This window comes from Crocuta crocuta, unplaced genomic scaffold (genome assembly GCF_008692635.1).
Source record: "Crocuta crocuta isolate KB4526 unplaced genomic scaffold, BGI_CrCroc_1.0 scaffold32, whole genome shotgun sequence".
NCBI classification, from domain to species: Eukaryota; Metazoa; Chordata; class Mammalia; order Carnivora; family Hyaenidae; genus Crocuta; species Crocuta crocuta.
Window position 1 is genome coordinate 3,557,806 of NW_027529424.1, and position 22,517 is coordinate 3,580,322.

General features: G+C 41.8%; 1 protein-coding gene across 1 annotated transcript in view; it reads right to left on the minus strand.

Moving 5' to 3' along the window:
• Positions 1-108: 108 nt before the first annotated feature.
• DHTKD1 (dehydrogenase E1 and transketolase domain containing 1) overlaps positions 109-22,517 on the minus strand; it is a 53,061-nt gene continuing 30,652 nt past the window's right edge. Inside the window, exons 7-17 of the mRNA XM_077758512.1 lie at positions 21,652-21,850; positions 19,266-19,578; positions 17,692-17,776; positions 17,074-17,213; positions 12,842-12,992; positions 10,995-11,101; positions 9,297-9,461; positions 4,707-4,789; positions 4,258-4,412; positions 1,946-2,046; positions 109-1,022 (exon numbers count right to left, since the gene is read on the minus strand). Of these exons, the coding sequence (XP_077614638.1) occupies positions 921-1,022; positions 1,946-2,046; positions 4,258-4,412; positions 4,707-4,789; positions 9,297-9,461; positions 10,995-11,101; positions 12,842-12,992; positions 17,074-17,213; positions 17,692-17,776; positions 19,266-19,578; positions 21,652-21,850 (1,601 nt within the window). The 3' untranslated portion in view covers positions 109-920. The remainder of the gene's footprint in view (positions 1,023-1,945; positions 2,047-4,257; positions 4,413-4,706; positions 4,790-9,296; positions 9,462-10,994; positions 11,102-12,841; positions 12,993-17,073; positions 17,214-17,691; positions 17,777-19,265; positions 19,579-21,651; positions 21,851-22,517) is intronic.

Below are 22,517 nucleotides of genomic sequence, written 5' to 3' on the forward strand. Positions count from 1 at the left end.
CAATTTAGGGGGAAAAGATACTATGTTGCCCACAAATAAAATTCATTGTAGCTAAAACTCTTTAATAATAAAAAGATTATACAAAGATTATACATCCAGAGAGTTGTATTGAATTGGACAGATATTTAAGGACAATGGGTGAAAACAACGATCTTGAAAAACATGAATCAGGACGAATACAGTTTTGCTACAGGATTTGGTGAAACATTTTTCACAGTGGCTGGAAAGCAGCACTAGATGTTACATCAAAAGAAAATATTGATAGTCACAATGGCAAAATTAATCAAAGTGACACGCAGCAAGCAAACTTAGAAGTAATGTTGAAGTAATCTGTACAGAGCTGCAAATTTAAGCTAAAGAACTTTTCCTGGGCATATAGGTAATGAGAAAGAGTGGTTTGAAAAAATCTGGATCATGAACTAGCTCTACAACTCACTCAGATCTAACCAAAAGAAAACACCACTGTACCTTTAAGGACAAAATGGACTGGCCAGATTCGTGTATTGATGGATAATTCATTCCCTTGGCTGTTCCATGTATTCTGATTAAACCACCCTCATCAATCCCAACATCTTAGAGGAACATAGGCTTTTCATGTTACCTAATGGAAGAAAAGAGTCAGAAGCACGCCTTTCTTTTCATGGAACTCTTTTTTTTTTTTAATGGTTTATTTATTTTTGAGACAGAGAGAGACAGAGCATGAGTGGGCGAGGGGCAAAGAGAGAGGGAGACACAGAATCCGTAGCAGGCTCCAGGCTCTGAGCTCCAAGCTGTCAGCACAGAGCCCAATGTGGGGATCGAACTCAAGGACTGTGAGATCATGACCTGAGCCGAAGTCAGACACTTAACCAACTGAGCTACCCAGGTGCCCCTCACGGAAGTTTTCTTAAAAGGAAGTAGTAGTGGCTCAACAGACACTATCAAGCAAAGGTCTTGGTGAGGACATCTTCATGCTGCTGCAGGTGAAGGGTGCCAATTCCTACAGCGGGTGCCGGCAAAGGGGGTCGGCTCACGAGACGGAGCTGTCATTGGAGCAGAAAAGAAATAAAATGGTATTTGAACCTGATGAGAGCCCTGCTTCCTTCTCCCAAGGCAGTCCATGCATTTCTCTTAGCTTGTTTAATCACAAATCACCTTTTTGGAAAAATAGTGAGTTCTCTAGAATAGACTGGAAGGAGATATTTGTCACGACAAAAAACTAAATTCCAGGCACCATGAGGTGAGATAAATTCTTGAATTATGTCCTATGTTTCAGTAAGTATTAGTTGGTTTTACCCACAGACTTTCCTAAATTAGAACTATTTATAGGTGAAAATGATTTGGGCCCAGCAAACTAGTAACAAAAGCGTAAACTGAGTCCTAATCGAAGCAGATAGGAAGATAAACAGAAGCACATTTGCCCTTCTCATTGTTCTTCCCTTCCTACAGCATAATCAGGAAGAATTTGGCCTTTGAGGGAGGCGAGCTATGTGGATGAGCCTGGGACAAGCATTACTGGCCACCATTTCCCCCACATTGTAACATAACCCACTCGTCACCCTGTTCCCCGGGGCTTGGATACTGAGTCTTGGGACAAGACTTCTGAATGAATTAGTAGGAAAGGTAGCTGACAGGGAAGGGCTTTTACTGTTTTAAGTATAATCACTTTTCTAGCACGTGCACAATACTAGCATGTGCACAAATGTATCTTTCTTGATAAACATGCAACATTTTATTCTGAAAAAAGAGCCTAAAATTAGATTTTATATTTTTGTTTATCTTTAAAAGAATTGGAGGGGCGCCTGGGTGCCTCAGCTGGTTTAACACCCAACTTTGACTCAGATCATGGTCTCAGAGTTCATAGGTTCAAGCCCCGCACCGGGTTCATAGGGGACAAACTGATTTCTTGGCACCCCAGGAGAAATTACACACATGCGCAAAATGTTGCAAGAGAGAAAGCTATTACCTTGCAGGCCAGTTGCTTTTCAAACCTTGGAGAAACAAAGCACCATGGACCCATGTTCTGAGGCTCCTCCTGACTCCAAATAAAATCTGTAACAGAAGAAAGTTCATTTCAGTATTCCAGGTAAACATACAACACACACACACACACACACACACACACACACACGGCACCTGGGTGGCTCAGTCGGTTGGGCATCAGTCTTCAGCTCAGGTCATGATCTTGCAGTTTTTGAGTTCGGCCCCCCATCAGGCTCTGCTGACAGCTCAGAGCCTGGAGCCTGCTTTGGACTCTGGGTCTCCCTCTCTCTCTTCCCCTCCCCCACTCATGCTCTATTTCTCTCTCTCAAAAATGAATAAACATTAAAAAAAAAATTTAAGGGGTGCCTGGGTGGCCCAGTAAGTTAAGCGTCCGACTTCGGCTCAGGTCATGATCTCACGGTTCGTGGGTTCAAGCGCCACGTCGGGCTCTGTGCTGACAGCTAGCTCAGAGCCTGGAGCCTGTTTCAGATTCTGTATCTCCCTCTTTCGATGACCCTCCCCTGCTCATGCTATCTCTCTCTCAGAAATAAATAAAACATTAAGAAAAAAATTTTTAAAAAATTTTTAAATACACACACACTATATATATACATATATATGTATGTATACACAGTGGATTCATATATATACTATGTATCTACACAGACACATTATATCCATATGTATACACATATGTACATATATAGTGTGTATGTATATATAGCTTTCCTCAAGTAAATATATGCTTTTCCAATATGGCAGAGTGTTGTCTTTTTTCTTTTCTTTTTGACAAATGCATAGTCATATATCCAGCACCTCACTTGTGATACAGAACAATTCTATCAACCCCCCAAATTCCCTCAACCTGGCCCTTTCAAGGCAACCCCTCCATCCACCCCAACCTCTGGCAACCACTGATCTTTCCTCTATCCCTACAGCTTATGCCTTTTCCAGAACATCAGATAAATGGAAACACATGGTATGTAGCCTTTGGCTCTGGCTCCCTTGAACTGGCTAAATCCATTTGTGATTTTGCCTGTAGCCATACGTCACTCTCCCATAGTTGAGTAGCAGGTATTATAAGGATACACCGCGGATTGCTTACTTGTCCACAGGTTGAAGGATGCACTGGTGGCTTGGGGCGACTATGGATGAAGCTGCTGGAGACATTTTGCTGTGAACATGTTTTCATTTCTTTTGGGTAAATATCTCCAGGTGGACCGCTGGGCTGTGTGGCAACTCTGCGTGTAACCTTATAAGTAACTGACACGTTTCCAGAGCGACTAGACCAGTTTCCATTCCTTCCCACAATGAATGAGGGTTCCAGATGCTCTGCTTCCTTATCCGCACTGGACACTGCCACCTTACCGCTTTAATTCTAGCTGTTCTACTAGGTGTGTAGCCATATCTCATTTTGGTTTCACTTGCATCTCCCTTATCACTAATTACAGTTGAGCATTTTTTATATGGTTGTTTCCCATCCCATTCTTTGGTTCAAATCTTTTGCACCTTTTGAAAACTTGGAGTATTTGGTTTTCTTCCTATTGAGTTTTGGAAATTCTCTGAACAAGGTGGATAGTTCTCTGTCACATATGTATTTGCAAATACTTTCTCCCAGTCCACACCGTGTCTATTTTCTCTGCAACCCCTTTCCACAGTGCAAAAGGTTTTTTCGTTTTGATAAAGTCCAATTTTTCTGTTATGGGATGTTCTTTTAGTGTCACAGCTAAGAACTTTTTGCCGAACCAAAGGTCAGGAAGGTTTTCTCCTAGAAGTTTTAGAGTTTTACACTTTATATTTAGGTCTGTGATCTTGAATTAATTTCTGCACCCAGTGCATAGAGATCCAATTATTCCAGTCCAATTATGGCAGCCCCACAAAGCCTTGCCTTTTATACTTATATCGATTTATCCTAAGTAATATTATAGCAGACGTTACCTCCAACCTCTCAAGAAATGACATGTCTTGGGGCACCTGGGTGGCTCAGTCGGTTAAGCGTCCAACTTTGACTCAGGTCATGATCTCACAGTTCATGGGTTTGAGCCCTGCGTTGGGCTCTGTGCTGACAGTTCAGAGCCTGGAACCTGCTTGGGATTCTGTGTCTCCCTCTCTTTCTGCCCCTCCCCTGGTCACGCTGTCTCTCTTTCTTTCAGAAATAAATAAAACATTAAAAAAATATTTAAAAAAAAAAGAAATGACATGCCTTCTTTGTCATGAGACAAAGAGAGAAGGGAAGACTGAATGGAACACCAGGAGAACAAGGAGACATTGGCTTTAGCATTTTTTTTTTTTCATANTTGCTCATCTCTTGCTGTAATGAATCCAGTGGAAAAGGACAGAGTTCCTCTAATCGGATGATGGCAAAGTCACCCTTCTTGGCCTCCAAGGATTCTCTTTGTTTCAGCAGGGCATAGAAATGTTTGCCACAGCAGAATACTAGACTCTTAACACTGTTGGGTAGAAGAGAGACAATGTGGTGGAGGAGAAATATATGAAAGAATTGTATCAGAAGAAAGAGGAGACCATTCAGAATAAAAGGCATCNGCAAGCCTTCTCCAGCGATGTATGCCTCCAAAGTTCACTCTTCCACACATACTCTAACTCCTGACCCAAGGACACAAAGGACTTACTTCTTTCAGGATACGGGAGATTTGGGTCACTGTGGGCTCCTTAACATGAACTAGTTTCCCCACTAATTAAAATTCTACCACAGAGCATGAAAACAGAGACACACATCAAATTACTTTTTGGGATCCACAGCTGAATCACCAATGACCGGCTTGAATGTTGTTCCTGGTGCCATTTCATGAAGACTTGACACGGCTGCCTAAGGAGAGGGGGAAAAAGCCACAAATCTATTAGCTGAAGGAAAGGAGCCGAAGGTGCCTTATTCATAAGGGATCTTTACCAAGAAATAACACTAAATTTCCCTTCTAGAACTGGAAGTAAACATGTGTACTAATAAGCACAATATCTTTCCCAAAAATATCTATTCTGTATATTTTGGAATAAGATTATTTGTTCAAGGTGACTTAAAATTGCCTATTGTCTGATGCCACAGTAACATTTTGAGAATCAACATTTCAGTTCGATCATACTTTAATATCAATAAAAAATATGCTTTAATTTCTTGGAATCGGAGAGGACAGTTGACGGAATCTGTGAATGAAAACAGCCTAAGCTAGGGCAGTGATTTCTGTCTTTGGAATTTTGACCATAATTTATAAGTGAAATGTAATGAGTCACAGAACAAACAGGAACAATACATGGATATTTCTGTGATGAAAAGAAATGGTATTAAGGGGCTCAATTTAAATACTTGTTGCAAAGAACTTAGAGTAGACCATTAAGGAGGTTGGGGATTTGATCCCATTTCCTCATCTAGTTCATTTCCCTATAGCCTAGTCCCAAATGGGAAGATGAGACTTTGACTGGTCCACTGATAGGCAACCACATTGATGTAGGACACTGTGATGTAACCCAAAAAATAATATTAGCAATATATATATATGTTATAAAATAAAATATATTATATGTAAATCATATATATAATATATATAAATGTATATTCTTTATTTATTCTTGTTGCTGAATAATGTATGATAGAATCAATCTTTCTCCATCCTGAAGCAGAGCCCTTGGTCAGCTTCCACTTCTATAGCAGGAATCAGAAAGAGCTGGAGGGGTGCCCAGCAGGCTCAGTCAGTAGAGCATTGGGGTAGAATTTAGGTACCACATGATAGGCAAATTCCCTAGAGCCCAAAGACTCTTGATCTCCAGGTCATGAGTTCAAGCCCCACATTAAGCATAGAGTTCACTAAGAAATTAAAAAAAAAAAAAAAAGGACGGGGCACCTGGGTGGCTCAGTCGCTTAAGCGTCCAACTTCGGCTCAGGTCATGACCTCACAGTTCATGGGGTTGAGCCCCACATCAGGCTCTGTGCTGACGGCTAGCTCAGAGCCTGGAGCCTGTTTCAGATTGTGTATCTCCCTCTCTCTCTGACCCTCCCTGCTCACACTGTCTCTCTCTCTCTCTCTCAGAAATAAATAAAGCATTAAAAAAAATTTTTTTTAAAGAAAAAAATGGAACTCGAGTTGAGAGCAGGGAGGGAAATTGGGGTAGAATTTAGGTACTATGTGACAGGCAAACTCCCTAGAGCCCCAAGTCGTGTTTATCAACAGCAAGTCATCACCAAATGGGCCATGGAAAGAAAGAGTGCACTTCTATTCTGCTAGATCACTTGTACCTATTGGTACAATAGCTAATTTTCAGGAAGAAATCAGACCTCAAGAATGGTGGTACTCACTTTCAATTACTAAAAGGACTTATATGTCTAATGAAGATAGTAGTTTTTTACTTGAAAATCTGTGGGATAGCCATTGATATTTTAAAGGCTCCAGAGCAAGGCCTCACTTATTTGGTAAGTTATAGATTAGACATGAGGAGAGGAGTGGACAGCGAGGGCCAGAATATGAACTCTTATTCTCAGTTACAAACAGCAAAAGAAATTCTCAATAATATTTCCAAGAGTTCACTCAATACTTAAACATACATATATTATATTTAATATGATTTTGCTCCTTTATAGTAATGATTGAGGGAGTAGGTGACTATCTTGCAGCTACAATGAAAGTTGGGTGAAGAATCCCAGATGTACATATTTCTTAGAAATAAATTAATTTGCATTATGACTTGGCCCCTTTTACATTGCTGTTTCAACATATCAGTGTCAGGGGTGCCAGGGTGACTTTGTCAGCTGAGTGTCTGACTCTTGGCTTCAGCTCAGGTCATGATCTACAGGTCTATGGGTTCAAGCCTCACATCAGGCTCTGTGTTGAAAGCTCAGAGCCTGGACCCTACTTTAGATTCTGGGTCTCCCTCTCTCTCTGCCCCTCCCCCACTCATTCTCTCTCTCTCTCTCTCTCTCTCTCTCTCTCTCTCTCTCAAAAACAAAAAAAAATTTAATTTTTAATATTAAAATATATACATATACGCGCGCGTGTGTGTGTGTGTCAAAAGAGCCCTATCAGAAAGACTGTGTTAAAAGAATTGTGTTAATTTTTCTTTTTTAAAAATTTTTATTTCTTTTTTGAGAGACAGAGAGAGACAGAGGATGAGCAGGGGAGAGGCAGAGATAGAGGGAGACACAGAATCTGAAGCAGGTTCCAGGCTCTGAGCTGTCAGCACAGAGCCCGACATGGGGCTCAAACCTACAAACTGTGAGATCATGACCTGAGCTAAAGTTGGACACTCAACCAACTGAGCCACTCAGCCACCTTGCGTTACTTTTTCTTAAATGTCCTGTGATTCCACTAGAGTCATGAAGCCATCTTGAGATGTGCTACGTTGTTCAAGGCACGCTGAGGAAGACACAATGAGGAGATCAAACACGTGAACCCTGCCACTGGGGAAAGAATGGGAAGAGCATTTCCTCAACCCCGACTCCCAGAGTGGGGACCAAGGACAGGCAGTGCAGGCACACACACGCCCACTCTAGGCTCATGTAAGTGCTGCCCACCTGGGGAGGCAAATCACTCACTGCTTTCCTCAACACCCCTCAACGCCAAATATACACTCTCGAACCTTTGCGCGAAGCACAAGGTAGTTTTGAAGAGCCAAATCCTAAATGACTCACTTCACCTCATCTGCGGAGGATCCAAATAAGCACAAACATGTTCTGAATGCTAATCCTAATTAAGATGCTCGTATAAAACTGGAAAAAATTATAGCAGATGCGATAAATATATGCTTAGTAATATTTATTATCTTGAACTCTGCCACTTGACAATGAGCATATTGTTGTGATTTAAAGAACATATTGTGTGCCTAACAATCAGTTCAGGTAAATCGAGAGAAAATGGTTTAAACGCTATAGAAATAAGCTATATCGTTATAATGTTTGAAACAGGAGTATATCATTTAACAGAAAAAAATCTAAATAAAAGCTAACAGATAATACCACTGGTTTTCATCAAAATACTTTAAATTCCCAACTTGCTACCCTCAATATAGTACACAAGATACCGTTATCCGTGGTTTTGCTTTCCACAGTTTGTTATTCACAGTTGACTGGAAGCAGATGGTCTTCCTCATGACATATGGTCAGAAGGTCACTAGTAGCCTAATACTACGTCAGTTCCTACGTCATTCACCTCCCTTCGTCTCATCGTGTAGGCATTTTATTACCTCACATTATCACAAGAAGAAGGTTGAGTACAGTACAGGAAGATATTTTGAGAGAAAGAAATAGTCACATAACTTTTACTACAGTATATTGTTATGACTGTTATATTTTATTACTAATGATTGTTGTTAAGCTCTAACTGTGCCCCATTTATAAGTTAAACTTTATTACAGGTATGTATGTACAGGAAAAAGCACAGTAGCCACTGGAGTCTTAGAACACCTTCCCCACAGAACAGGGAAGGATATTGGTGCTTAGACTCTTTGTACTTTAAAACTTTTTCTATAGAATTATTTCTGCTCACTGTGAGATGAGGTGCTCTCTGTATTCCTAGTTATTATAGAGAGATTTTTTTTAAGAGAGAGAAAGCTGCAAGGCCAGCTACAACTAAGAAGATTGGGACACCTGGGTGGCTCAATTGGTTAAATGTCGTCTGGATCAGGTCACAATCTCATGGTCTGTGGATTCAAGCCCTGGGCTCTGTGGTGACAGCTTAGAGCATAAAACCCTGCTTCAGATTCTGTGTCTCCCTTTCTCACTCTGCTCCTCCCCCGCTTGTGCTCTGTCTCTCTCTCTCTTTCAAAAATAAATAAACATTAAAAACTTTTTAATTAAAACTAAAAGATGTTTCTAAACATTTTTTTTAATGTTTATTTTTGAGAGAGTGAGAGAGAGACAGTGTGAGCAGGGGAGAGACAAAGAGAGAGGAAGACACAGAATCTGAAGGAGGCTCCAGGCTCCGAGCTGTCAGCACAGAGCCCAAAGCAGGGTTCGAACCCACAAACTGAGAGACCATGACCTGAGCCAAAGTTGGACATTTAACCGACTGAGCCACACAGGAGCCCCTAGATGTTTCTTTTTAAATATAATTAGACACAAAGGGAGGTTGCGGGGGCGGGGTGGTCGGGTTAAATAGGTGATGGGGATTAAGGAGTGCACATGTCGTGATAAGCACAGGGTGATGTGTAGTGTGTAATTACTATATCGTACACCTGAAACTAATATAACACTGTATGTTAACTACCTGGAATTAAAATTTTAAAAAGTCAAAATCATTTTAAATAAATAACAATGGATATAGAAAACAGAGAAAAATGCATATAAAAATGAAAGAAGGAGAAAGGCTTCCTAACCAGTTGTTTCTACTTACAGGGAACCTGAGCAGCATCTTCGGAGAAGCAACAATGAGGGGTTTTCGGAAATTCCGAACCATCTGTCTCCTGAGCAGGTGGAAATACTGAGCAGGGGTAGTCGGGTGTACCACGAACATGTTCACTGTGTCTCCATCTACCCCCTCTTCTACGCTGTCGCACATCTGGGAGAGAAATGAAAGGAGTAAATGTTCTTCAATAGCAAGGACACAGGCTGTCCTAAGGGACGCCCATCTGTATACTGACAACTCTCTAACTATATCTTCCACATACTCATTTCCTGTATTTTTTCCCAAAACTGTAGTTTTGTATTTCACATGCAGTCTTTAGCTAACCTTCAATTTATTTATTTCTGTAATCCACTTTTTATAAAATCATTTTTCTGTATTACTACCTATCAACATAACCATCCATCTATCTACTGTTTTACCTTTCGACTAATCTGCCATCTAGCTATATATTTTATCTGAACATATGCTAAAATAATTAATGATATTCATGCACTTAGGATAATGTGTACAGATTACACATCTGTAACCTGTAGGTGGACCCATGTCTCCACTTACTCTGAAATACATCAGCAGATAATACAGATTTATAGATGATGGATCAGAGACGAGCAGATGTGACAAAAACATGTACAGTATAATAAAATATCAACCGTAGAATCTAAGGGGTTGGCATATGAATGTTCACTGTAAAATTTTGTAACTTTCCTGTGTGTTTGAAAAGTTTCTTAATAAAATACTAGGAAGCCACATGCATAAAAAGACATAGGTAACGATCCTTACGAAATAATAACTGTGGTTATTTCTGCATGGCTATTGAAACATTTTTTAATGATCATGAATCATTTCATAAAAAAATACTATCATAGGGGCGCCTGAGTGGCTTAGTCGGTTAAGCGTCCGACTTTCACTTGGGTCATGATCTCGCGGTTCGTGGGTTCGAGCCCCACGTCGGGCTCTGTGCTGACTGCCAGCTCAGAGCCTGGAGCCTGTTTCAGTCTGTGTCTCCCTCTCTCTCTGACCCTCCCCTGCTCACGCTGTCTCTCTCTCTCTTAGAAATAAAAATATTAAAAAAAAATACTATCGTTACTCAAAAATAATTTTTTAGATAAGAATACAGGTTCCTAGGCCACACACTGCAGAATCGGATCTCGTGTTAGTCCTTGATCTCTGTTTACAAAAAGCTCTGTGGAGGATCGGCCTGGTTTGAGAATCACTGATGTTTTCCATACAAGAATGACTTAAAAAAAAAAAAAGAATGACTTCAGCTGGGGGCGCCCGGGTGGCTCAGTCGGTTTAGCGTCCGACTTCAGCTCTGGTCATGAGCTCACGGTTCGTGGGTTCAAGCCCCGTGTTGGGCTCTGTGCTGACAGCTCAGAGCCTGGAGCCTGCTTCAGATTCTGTGTCTCCCTCTCTCTCTGACCCTCCCCTGTTCATGCTGTCTCTCTCTCTCTCTCCCGGAAATAAATAAAACATAAAAAAAAAAAAAAAAAGAATGACTTCAGTTGCCAGAAAACCATGATACTCCTATCCCCAAGGCATCATGTTGATAAAGAACACTGACCCTGCACTGAAGCCGTTTCATACAGAGACCACAAGGTCTCATAGTTTAAGGTACGCATCAAGTATCCACAGGAGGTAAGTCTAGGAGGGAAACATTTCCCGGAGTCCAGAAGGCATGGGACATACCTGCAAGAAACGCTCTATGCGACAGGAGGAGTGCTCGGGTCCGGCCCCATCATACCCGTGGGGAAGAAGGATAACGATGCCACTCTGAAGGAGCCACTTGGCCTCCCCTGGGAAAGCACGTGACAGGGGGTAAGAACGCTCCAAAGCAGGAACAGAACCGTCTGACGTGACGTGGGCAGTGACACAAGTGTTAGTTTGCTGTCTGATCCCCTAGAGTCGTTTCCGTCCCCTGCGCTTTCCATCAGTGTTACACGCTCAGGAGGACACTCTCCATCCTACTGCCTGCAACCCTATATGACACGCTCACTGAATGGGTGGTAGCAGACGGAACACAGGCCACAAGGTGAATGGATGGGTGTCCAGGACAGTGTGGGCCGCTCTGCTTCCACTGCAGACACAGCTTGTACTGAGCACAGGAGGCTCTGGCCTTCCCCTCACAGCACCAGTCACAACACAGGCCACTGTCCTCGGGCTGTAGGCGTGGACACTTCCAGACAGTCTCGGGACATGTCAAAATCCAGTCTCCTCGAGCCACTTTCCTTCCCTACAACCACAAGGTTACAGAGAAACACGGCCAGAGGGACGACTAGAGTGCACAGAATCCAAGTGGGGGTGGTTACCTCCAGAAAATGGGCTGATGGGGACTCACACTTATACTTTTATACTTTGAATTTTATAATAAGTAGGTTCTGCTTTTGTAAATGATGATTAAAAACAACAAGCAGGCGCCTGGGTGGCTCAGTCAGTTAAGCATTAAACTGTGGCTCAGGTCATGATCTCAGGTGGATGAGTTCGAGCCCACTTCTGGTGAGCCCTGCTTCTCTCTCTCTCCCTCTCCCCCTCACGGGATTCTCTCTCTCTCTTCTCTCTCCCTCTCTCTCTCTCTGTCTCCCTTGCTCACTTGTGCCCTCAAAAAAAAAACAAAAACAAAAACAAATACCAAAACAAAACAAGGGGCACCTGGGCAGCTCAGTCTGTTAAGGTTAAGAGTCTGACTATTAAAAAAAAAAAGAAAAAAAGAGTCTGACTCTTGACTTTGGCTCAGGTCATGATGTCATGGTTTTGTGAGTTTGAGTCCCACGTTGGGCTCTGTGTTGACAGTGCAGAGCCTACCTGGGATTGTCTCACTCTCCCTCTCTCTCTACCCCTCCCCCACTCACACTGTCTCTGTCTCTTTCAAAATAAATAAATAAACTTAAAAAAACTTTTTTAAAACAAAACAATAAAGATGCACAACTACCAGCCTTTAAATACTTGAACATCCCTGAGTTGAGGGAAGTGGATTTTCTTTCTTTTCTTTTTATTATTTTTTTAATTTTTGAGAGACAGAGACAGAGCATGAGCAGGGGAGGAGCAGAGACAGAGAATCCGACTGTGACGTGGGGCTTGAACTTGAGAACTGTGAGATCATGACCTCAGCTGAGGTCAAAAGCTCAACAGACTGAGCCACCCGGGCGCCGCGAGGGAAGTGGATTTTCAAGGCTGCCATTCACTCTGATCACAGGTGCTTACTATGTCCCCACTGCCTGCTTGGTACTCATGTCACAGTTACTCAACAACCCCCAAGTGCAGACCCCAAAGCCAAACTACTTAGGAGCTGGCAGGCACACATCCTCCTCCCTACGGCCAAGCATACTGGCCAGGAGAAAGTGCTGCCTGTATGGTGACGGAGTGGCCCCTAGCCCTCCAGCAGCTTCCATAACCAGCCAATAGCCGTCATGCCCTAGGAGACAGCAGGGCAGCCCCAAACTCTCCTCAGTGGCTGTGGTACAGCAGCTATGGCCCCTTCATTTGTCCCCACGAGGCCAGTGCTATGCACCATTCCATGTGCATCTGCTGACACCAACCTCCAGAGATGAACGTGTCAAAGATGATCTGAGCACCATTGAAGAAATCGCCAAACTGAGCCTCCCAGAGGGGCAGTAACCTGGGGCTTTCGATGCTCATCCCATATTCGAATCCCAGGACAGCCTCTTCTGACAGCGGGCTGTTGCTGACCTAATGCAAAGGACGAGAACAGAAACACTGTCATTGCAAGGAAAGCTGGGGACATAGATCAGTCAAGGTAAAGCGTCACAAACCTCTCAGAAGGGAGGCGGGGCACAGAGGGGAGCTCCCTTTCCATTTATCTCCTCATTTCTTGAGAAAGGACATTTACTGCCCTTTGTGAGTGATGCACGTGGGGGAAGGTGGCACAAGGAAAGGGGGTGAAGAATGCAATATGGGCATTAAAGGTGTTCTTTAAGGATAAGCAAAATTAACTTCTCAGATGATCTACCTTGATCGCTTAGAGTAAAACTGTGTCATACAAGTTTTTAAAAAATATATATCACAAAACAAAGGGGAGAAAGTTACCAAAAGAAGGCCTACCTGTGGTTAGAATCCATTATTCTAATATCCTATCTGCACAATAAAGCAAAAGAACCATCATGGGATGTTAAAATAAAAAAGAAAAGAAAAGCAGAATACAAAATTAGATCTCTGAGGAGATAAAAGAGACAGGACAATTAAATGCAATGTAATTCTACCCAGTCATATGACCACAGGGGTAGATCTAAAAGGTACGATGCTAAGTGACATAAGTCAGACAGAGATGGACAAACACCATAGGATTTTGCTTATATGTGGAATCTAAAAAACAAGAGAAACAAAAGACAAACAAAAGTGGAAACAGACTCATAAACACAGAGAACAAACTGGTGATTGCGGGGGTGGGAGGGGTGGTGGGGGGAATGGGCGAAATGGGTGGGAGAGAATAGGAAGTAGAGGCTTCCAGTCATGGAATGAATAAGTCTCAGGGATGAAAGGTACAGCATAGGGAACATCGTCAACGGTATCGTAATAGCCTTGTAAGGTGACAGACAGTAGCTACCCTTGTGAGCAATGCATAATATACAGACTTGTCAAATCACTACATTTTACACCTGAAACTAATACAACTTTGTGTGTCAGCTATACTTCAATTTAAAAAATAATAAAACAGAGGCACCTGGGTGGCTCAGTTGGTTAAGTGTCTGACTCTTGATTTCAGCTCAGGTCATGATCTCATCTTTCGTGGGATCATGCCCCATGCTGGGCTCTGCTCTAGTGGCAGAGAGCCTGCTTTGGATTCTCTGTCTCCCTCTCTCTCTGCCCCTGTCCCACTCATGATCTCTCTCAAAAATAAACAAACATTAAAAAAAATTGTTAAAGAAAAAAAGAAATTGTCCTATTATACCTCAATAAAGCTGGGTAGAAAAACCATCCGATGTTCTCATCCATCTTCAGCTTCCAAGCTACAATGAAGAGGGTTCTTTCTGATACAAAAATCTGATCACCTGTTCAAAATTCCTCCATGGTTTCCAGCTTACACACATTCCAAGTCTTATACAATGTGGGGAGTCTGGCCAGCCTCCTCTTCCTTACTCCTGTTTCCACTTTGCAACTTAACCTCCAGTCACATGAAGCTATTTGTAGTTCCTGTCTTCTTGCTTCACAGGCTTTGTACGTGCTATGGTGTCTGGAATGTTCTCCCTGAATGCATCAGACTAGGTGGCAACTCCTCAAGCCCTGCTCAAATCCAGCTTCTCTCCCAAGGTTGTTCCTTACTCCCAAGGAGATTCACTGTGCCTCCTACTAAACATTCATTGTACTTTGTACTCTAGTATACACACATCTACTTTCATTTCTTGGATTTATTAATCCTTTTATTTATCCCAAAACATACTTGAGATGGTTCATAAATATATATAATGTACAATGTGATGACATAAAAGTACATAGAGAGAAAAAAGATAAAGATTAAGATACAGAATGGAGGGGAAAGACAACCTGGTGACCGACAGTCACCAAGGGCATGGTAGCCCCCACCTCTTCCTGGGAGCCATTACTGACAGAGTAATGTCGCTCAGTTGCAGAATTCATGGTGCACACACCACAGAGACAAACCACTGCTCAGTCAACTCAGTCAGTACCAAGAGAAGTACCAATCACTCAGTACCAAGAGCAAGTGGGAGTTCCTCCCAGGGTCCTACATATAAAGGACATGGTTTTAATAGAGAACAAACTGAAGGTTGCTGGATGAGTTGTGGGTAGGGGGATGGGCTAAGTGGGCAAGGGACATTAAGGAAGATACTTGTTTGGATGAGCACTAGGTATCATATGTAGGGTATGAATCACTGGATTCTACTCCTGAAATCATTATTGCACCATACGCTAACTGACTTGGATGTAAATTTAAAATAATAATAATAATTTTTAAAATAATAAATAAAGGACATGGTTTTCGATTGTCAATCAAATATTTGACAGCAACTTCATAACAGATGCGAGGCATTCACTTAGGGCTTTCTAACTAGTAATTTCAAAATGAATTGATACTATATATCAAGTCACAATTCAATAAAAGACATTGGGGTAGTGGGATATTTAACATTTCAGTAACTAGTTCACCAATCTAACTTGATCCAGGGGTAGATTTTAGACTAATGTAAAGAAAAGATGAGCTTCACACTCTTTTAAGTAATCGTCCCAGAATCTTCCTTTGACAAGTGAATTTTTTTTTAATGTTTATTTCTGAGAGACAGAGAGAGACAGAGTGTGAGTAGGGAAGGGACAGAGAGAGAGACACACACACAGAATCTGAAGCAAGCTCTAGATCCTGAGCTGTTAGCACAGAGCCCAACACAGGGCTTGATCCCACAAACCATGAGATCACAACCTGGGCTGAAGTCGGACGCTTAACAGATTGAGCCACCCAGGTGTGCTGACAAGTGATTTTTTTTTTTTTTTAATATTTAGTATCAGCAAACTCAAGATTATACTCAAAGAAATGACTAGAGTAGGAAAAAAGATGACCTACCACTAAGCATACCTTGAAGGACAATTTATTTTAATAAACATCGTACACCTGGCACTATTCTAATTGTTGGCAGAGGCAAAAATGAAAAGACCTAGCCTCCACCCTTGACTCTAATGAGTACAGTCCAACAACTAGCACATAGAAATACATGGTAATACATGCATTCATCAAGTCCACTAACCCTTAGAAAATGAGGTAACCTTGATGAAACATGGCCTTTTTTCTCTTTAAAGTACCTCTACGCCCAACGTGGGGCTTGAGCTAACAACCCTGAGACCAAGAGAGGCACACTCTGCTAAGTGAGATAGCCAAATGCCCCAAGACCTCTTTTTTTTTTTTTTATAACAGGCAAGAAATGTTGGCTTATTATCCACATCTTTGGCTGACTTTAATGAATTCAGCAACGCAGAGATTATAATGTCAATTTTGGATTGACCAAATGAACATCCATTTGACATTTACATGACTACAGGTGAGTAGCTAGAGTAGAATAGCTCTAGTCTACTCACTAGTATGACACTTCATTCCAAATGTATAAACCCACATTCTCCACCACTCAGCACCCTTTATTTCAAAAAGAATTGAGACCATGTCATTGCAAATGGCAAGATTTCATTCTTTTGTATGGCTGAGTAATATCTAGAAGGTATCATGCTAAATGAAATAAGTTAGAGAAAGACAGATACCGAATGATTTCACTCATATGTGGAATTTAAGAAACAAAAGACATGAACAAAAAGAAAGAGACACACAAAAAAACAGACTCCTAAGGAAGAAACTAGTGTTAACCCATTTTTAAGAGTACACTCATCTAGATGAACACTGGGTGAGGTATGGAAGTCCTGAATCACTATATTGTACACCTGAAACCAATAAAACACCATGTTAACTCTACTGGATTTTTTTAAAAAACTGTAATGTTTTTATTTATTTTTGAGAGAGAAAGAGAGAGAATGTGTGAGTAGGGGAGGAGCAGAGAGAGAGGGAGTCACAGAATCTAAAGCAGGCTCCAGGCTCTGAGCTGTCAGCACAGAGCCCAATGCGGGGCTCGAACTCCTGAACTACAAGATCATGACCTGCGCCGGTCAGACACCCAACCAACTGAGCCACCCAGGCGCCCTAAATTTTTTTAAAAAATATTGAACCCAAAGTTCTCATATCTGTTTCCAGCTGCTTCAAGAATCCTATAACTGTAATTATCAGCACCTGGGTTTTACAATAGACACTGAGACATCCTACCTCTAGAAACCCTTTCTGATTCGGGTCCATATGGTTCAGAGGGATATAGGCGTCATCGGTGTTCTGGCAAACAACCATGGCATGCCTCTGACTAAAAGTTCCACGGCCAACATCTTGCCCACTCAGACGGACGTTAAAACCTTGAGTGAGGAAAAAACAAGAGATTCCCTTAAATGACCCAAGTATTAACAAGGCACGGTGACCCTGAATTCTTACCCCTCAGTTCATCCTGAGAATTTCCCTTCACACTAGATTAACCACGTTAAAATATACCTGTCCTATATTCAGAAGTCTGTGTAAGGCAAGATCATACAAGAATGGAGGGCCATCGTTTGCCCTACAATTTTTAGAGGAAAATGTCTTTCCAATTCAACCAGCACAGGGCTCTTCGTGTCCCAGCAAGAAAGTCTGAAGTCTATTCTCTGATGAAGGTTACAACACAACTTATACTAAAGATTAAATAATATTGTGGAGTAAGAAAAGTTAACACATTTTAGAACCTCTCTAGTCACTGAAAACAACCGGAGATAGTGTTTCTCAAAACCGCAGGGGTGACATACAGCAAATGTCATATAAAGCATTCCCTACCAGCTATGCAACTAAACAGAAACGTCTTACCCTGAGCAAGTAATGAGCCCAAGGCAAGAGCTTCTGCTGTAGCCCAGTCTAATTTTGTTCCATCCATCACTTTCTCCAGTCTGGACTGTGAAAAACGGAAGGGGAGGAAAAAAGACACTTTTAAGTCTATGCCCTTTCCCACGCTGAGTTCAAAAAACATAATGCAACAACAATAAGTATCAAAATTAGAACGTTAAGTAAAACAGAAAGTGCCGAAGGGAAAGATGAGAGTATGATAGCAATTGTAGGTTTTTTAATTTTTTTATGTTTTTATTTTATTTTTGAGAGAGAAACAGAGTGAGAGCAGGGGAGGGGCAGAGAAAGAGGGAGACAGAATGTGCAGCCGGCTCCAGGCTCTGAGCTGTAAGCACAGAACCCAATGCGCGGCTCGAACTCATAGACTGCAAGATCATGACCTAAGCCAAAGTTAGACGCCCAACTGAATGAGCCACCCAGGCACCCAAACAATTGTAGGTTTTCAAACAGGCAAAACAAGCAGCCACTCAGGTTAGTGGTGAACCCTGTGCACGAAGGAGATGGTCCAGGGAGGGCCCACAGGGAATTATACTTGTAATATTCTATTTCTTCAGCGGGATGGTAAGAACACAGATTATTTTAAGAGTCACTACGCCTATAATAAAAGCCTAGGGGTGCCTATGTGGGCTCAGTTGGTTAAGTGTTTGACTCCTGATTTCAGCTCAGGTCATGATCTCACAGTTGTGAGATCAAGTCTTGAGTTGAGCTCTGCATTGACAGCAAGGAGTCTGCTTTGGGTTCTCTCTCTCTCTCTCTCTCTCTCTCTCTGTCCCTCCCCTGCTAGCTTGCTCATGCTCACTCCTCTCTATCCTCAAAATAAATAAATAAACATTTAAAAATAAATAAGTAAAAATAAAAAACCTAAAAATGAAGTAAGCATTGCATTCAGAGGACAAAGTGTTTCTATCCAAGTTTAAGGAAGGCAAGGGCCTTTAACTCCTTGCTTCTCCACTTTAAGCACAAGGGGTCCCACGTTCCGGGGAATTCCAAAGTCCCAGGAAAACCAAAGCTTCAATCTATCTTCAACGTGAAACAATATGTAAAACATCAACACATATATAGGTCTAAATGGTTGCCTTTAGGGGTATGTGTACTGATGTGTATTTATTTTTATTTAAGCTGGCCCTCAAAATGAAAGTGTTTTCTGCTCACTGATCAAAAAAATCAAAACACAGATTTCTGTCTTGGTGTATTCTTGATAATGTGCATGTAGTGCACGTACATGTATTAAACATATATGTATAAATGAATGAATGAATGAATAAGTAAATGGAGGAAAATGAAAAGTAGACAAAATCTGAACAGACTATCAATACAAAAACCTGTACGTGTGTACAAAGGAAAGAAAAATGCACAAGTAGACAAATCTGAGTTAAGAGAGTATCACTACCAAAACATCACTAGGGTCAGTTCCCAGAACCTAGTGACAAACAATAAATGTCAAATTCATTAGCCCAACCGAAAACACAAGATCAACAACCAACTTCTTTGCTGCACAAGACAAACAAACGACAACCGGAAGTTGTAATGCTCCCTACCTGAACGTACATCTTCAGAAGGTGGCCGTGCATGTGGAGTCCTTCCGGCACCTCCACAGACCTCCCGCCGATAAACCGCAGGAGGTCCAGGGGCACACCCGTGTCCCAGGTAGTAATGCAAGCTTCCGGCTGGACCAGGCCCTGCCAGTGAGCCTGCAGGTTGGTGGCCTCGGGGCTATAGTGGGCCATGTTAGTTAAATGGTCATTTAACTTTGCATAGTAGGAGGTTTTGATTTCTGACACCTCTTCCTGGGTCATGAGTCCACTGGCAACGAGGTGCTCTGCGTATGTGTCTGGGATGCTCTTTCGGGCTCTGTCCAAGAAAGAGGAGAGAAAAGTCCATTGGATTTGTAAAACCAAAGCGTGACAGATACACTCATTGTCGAAGTAACGCAGAACCACGTCACTGTAAAAAGGCATGCAGGAGATGTTCTGGAACTGGATAGAGGGGGTGGTTTTACTACAATGCCAACGTACTAAATGCCTCTGAATTGTTCACTTTAAAATGATCCATTTTAGGGGCGGTGGTTGGGTGGCTCAGTCAGTTAAGCATCTGACTTCGGTTCAGGTCATGACCTCACGGTTCGTGAGTTCAAGCCCTGTGTTGCACTCAGTGCTGACAGCTCAGAGCCTGGAGCCTGCCTCACATTCTGTGTCTCCCTCTCTCTCTCTGCCCCCACCCCCCTGCCGTGCTCTGTCTATCTCTGTCTCTTAAAAAATAAACATTAAAAAAAAATTTTAAATAATAAGATAAAAAAATAAAATGATCCATTTTATGTTATGTAACTTACCCTCCAATATATTTTTTTAAAGGTGATGGTGAGTAACAACCTCTTGCAGGCAAGCAAGAAAAAACAAATTCACCTTTATAAGGTTTTATCTACATCTAGGTAGAAATAACTAGGGGCGCCTGGGTGGCTCAGTCGGTTAAGCGTCCAACTTCGGCTCAGGTCATGATCTCATGGTTCGTGGGTTCGAGCCCCATGTCAGGCTCTGTGCTGACAGTTAGCTCAGAGCCTGGAGACTACTTCAGATTCTGTGTCTCCCTCGCTCTCTGACCCTCCCCTGCTCATGCTGCCTCTCTCTCTCAGAAATTAATAAAAATTTTTTTTAAATATACAGGTAGACATAACTAGTAGAGTTTTTGTATGAATTGCTACATTCTGGACAAATATTTATGAGACTGACCTACATTGTGTTACCCCTTTATTTCAAAAAGTATTGAACTCAAAGTCACCAATAACTATTTCAGGTGGTTTTAATAATCCAGAAACTATAATAATCAGTATCTCGGTTTTACAACAATAATAATGCCACTCTATGCTCAAGTAACACTTTAAATAACAAAGTTTGATCACATATTTTATCATATTTAATCATGACAAAAGTGACAGATGGACTGGATAGATTTTTTTAATGGGGCCCTGAGCCACATCAAGTCACCCAGCAGCTAAATTCTAAACTAAACAGAGAACCCAGATTTGTTCTTCCAAGAGCAGTGTGCTACCTCTGACCAGAAGGACCTATAAAATGTCACCAAATTTATTCCTCTACTTTAATTTATATCTATGGGGAAATAAAATGTGAGAAGGGGGCTCTATTGTACTTTCTAGTATCAAAAAAGGAAATTCCAAAGTAACATGTTCCTCTCCATCTCATTAGCTTCCTGTCTCAATGGTGTCCAAAAGAAATACAGAGCCAGCCAACATGTAATTAAAAATCTCTTAGTGGTCACATTAGAAAAGCTTAAAAATATAAACAGAATGAATTTTAATAACATATTTAACTCAGTATACTCAAAATATAGTCACTTCAATACTTTACCAACATAAAAATTCTTATTGAGGTAGCTGACAGTCTTTTTTTCTCACAACTTTTTTTCTCTCAACTTTTTTCTCACAACATCCCCAGCAAGAATGGCCACATTTCAAGTGTTCAATAGCCATGTATGGTACTGGCTTCCATATTGGACAGCAGAGTTCTCAGGGTTCCTTAAAATCCATCATGTTGCCTCTTGGCAAGGTACCACGTGAATCATGGATCTGTTTCTGGTCCTGTCAATGACACACTAAGTAGCTTTGGGCTAAGGGCTCTGCCCAAGTCTTCTTACCTCAGTTACTCATTGGCCAAGTGAGGTTGGTAAGTTGCCTTTGTTTATTCACAGAGTAAACGTGTAGAGTTTGAAGAATCTGGGGAGCTTTCCTGGGGTCCATAGGATGACCATCCCAGTTTGCTCAGGAGTATCCCAGTCTCAGCCCCAAAAGTTTCGTGTCTCAGGCAACCCAGGGAGATGGTCCCCCTACCTCAGCGTGGCTAATAAAAATAATAAAAACAATGGAAGCACTATGGGAGTAAGGGGATCTTCAACAAAGGTTTACAATTATACCTGATGATTTTGTACATGACCGGGTTGGTGAAGAAGGGTTCATCCAGCTCGTTGTGGCCCCACTGCCTGTAGCATAACAAATCAACAATCACATCCTTCCGGAACTGGCGCTGGTATTCAAAAGCCAGTTGTGCAGCACGAACCACTTCCTCTGGGCTGTCTCCATTGATATGGATGATGGCGCAGCCCACCAGCTTCCCTGAGGCAGAGAAGACAGATGAAGCCGGTGAGCCAGCCCCAAAGGCCATCAGCCCACCTCCAAGCCCTCTTGCCCACATGGGGAGGCAGCCCACACACTCAGAGATGATTTGGCTGGGTTGTTAAGAACCCACACTTTGGAGTCCAGCTGACAGGAAGGAGGTCATGCCCCAGCTATGTGACGCACTCTGTGACCTTAGTAGTTATGAATCTCAGTTTTCTCATCAAAAAACCTGGGATAACAGCTCCTATACCTCCTGGTGATGTTGTAAAGATTACATGAGTTACTGCATATAAAGTGCCGAATAGTGCCTGGTATATAATAACTACTATTTATTTTGTTATTGTCATTACTACTATATCTTTCCTCCTGAGATAAAAGGGTCATTAAAATTTGAAGAAAAATGAATTTTCTTCAAAGAAAAACCCTAGAATGTGTTTCCGGTATCTATCAAACTTATCACAAAACATTCACGTAGATAGTCCCAAAAGGCATCTAGGCCAAGGGCTGGGTACAAAACTGGAATAGTTCCTACCATCTAACAAGTCATATAATTTTGTGACTTGGGGGAATGGGTACAAAAAGCCCTGCCTTTCTCTTAATACTGCTAATTTCCAGGGTAAAACAAGTCAACTTTGCTTCTTCACATCTTATTTCTAACCAAGAC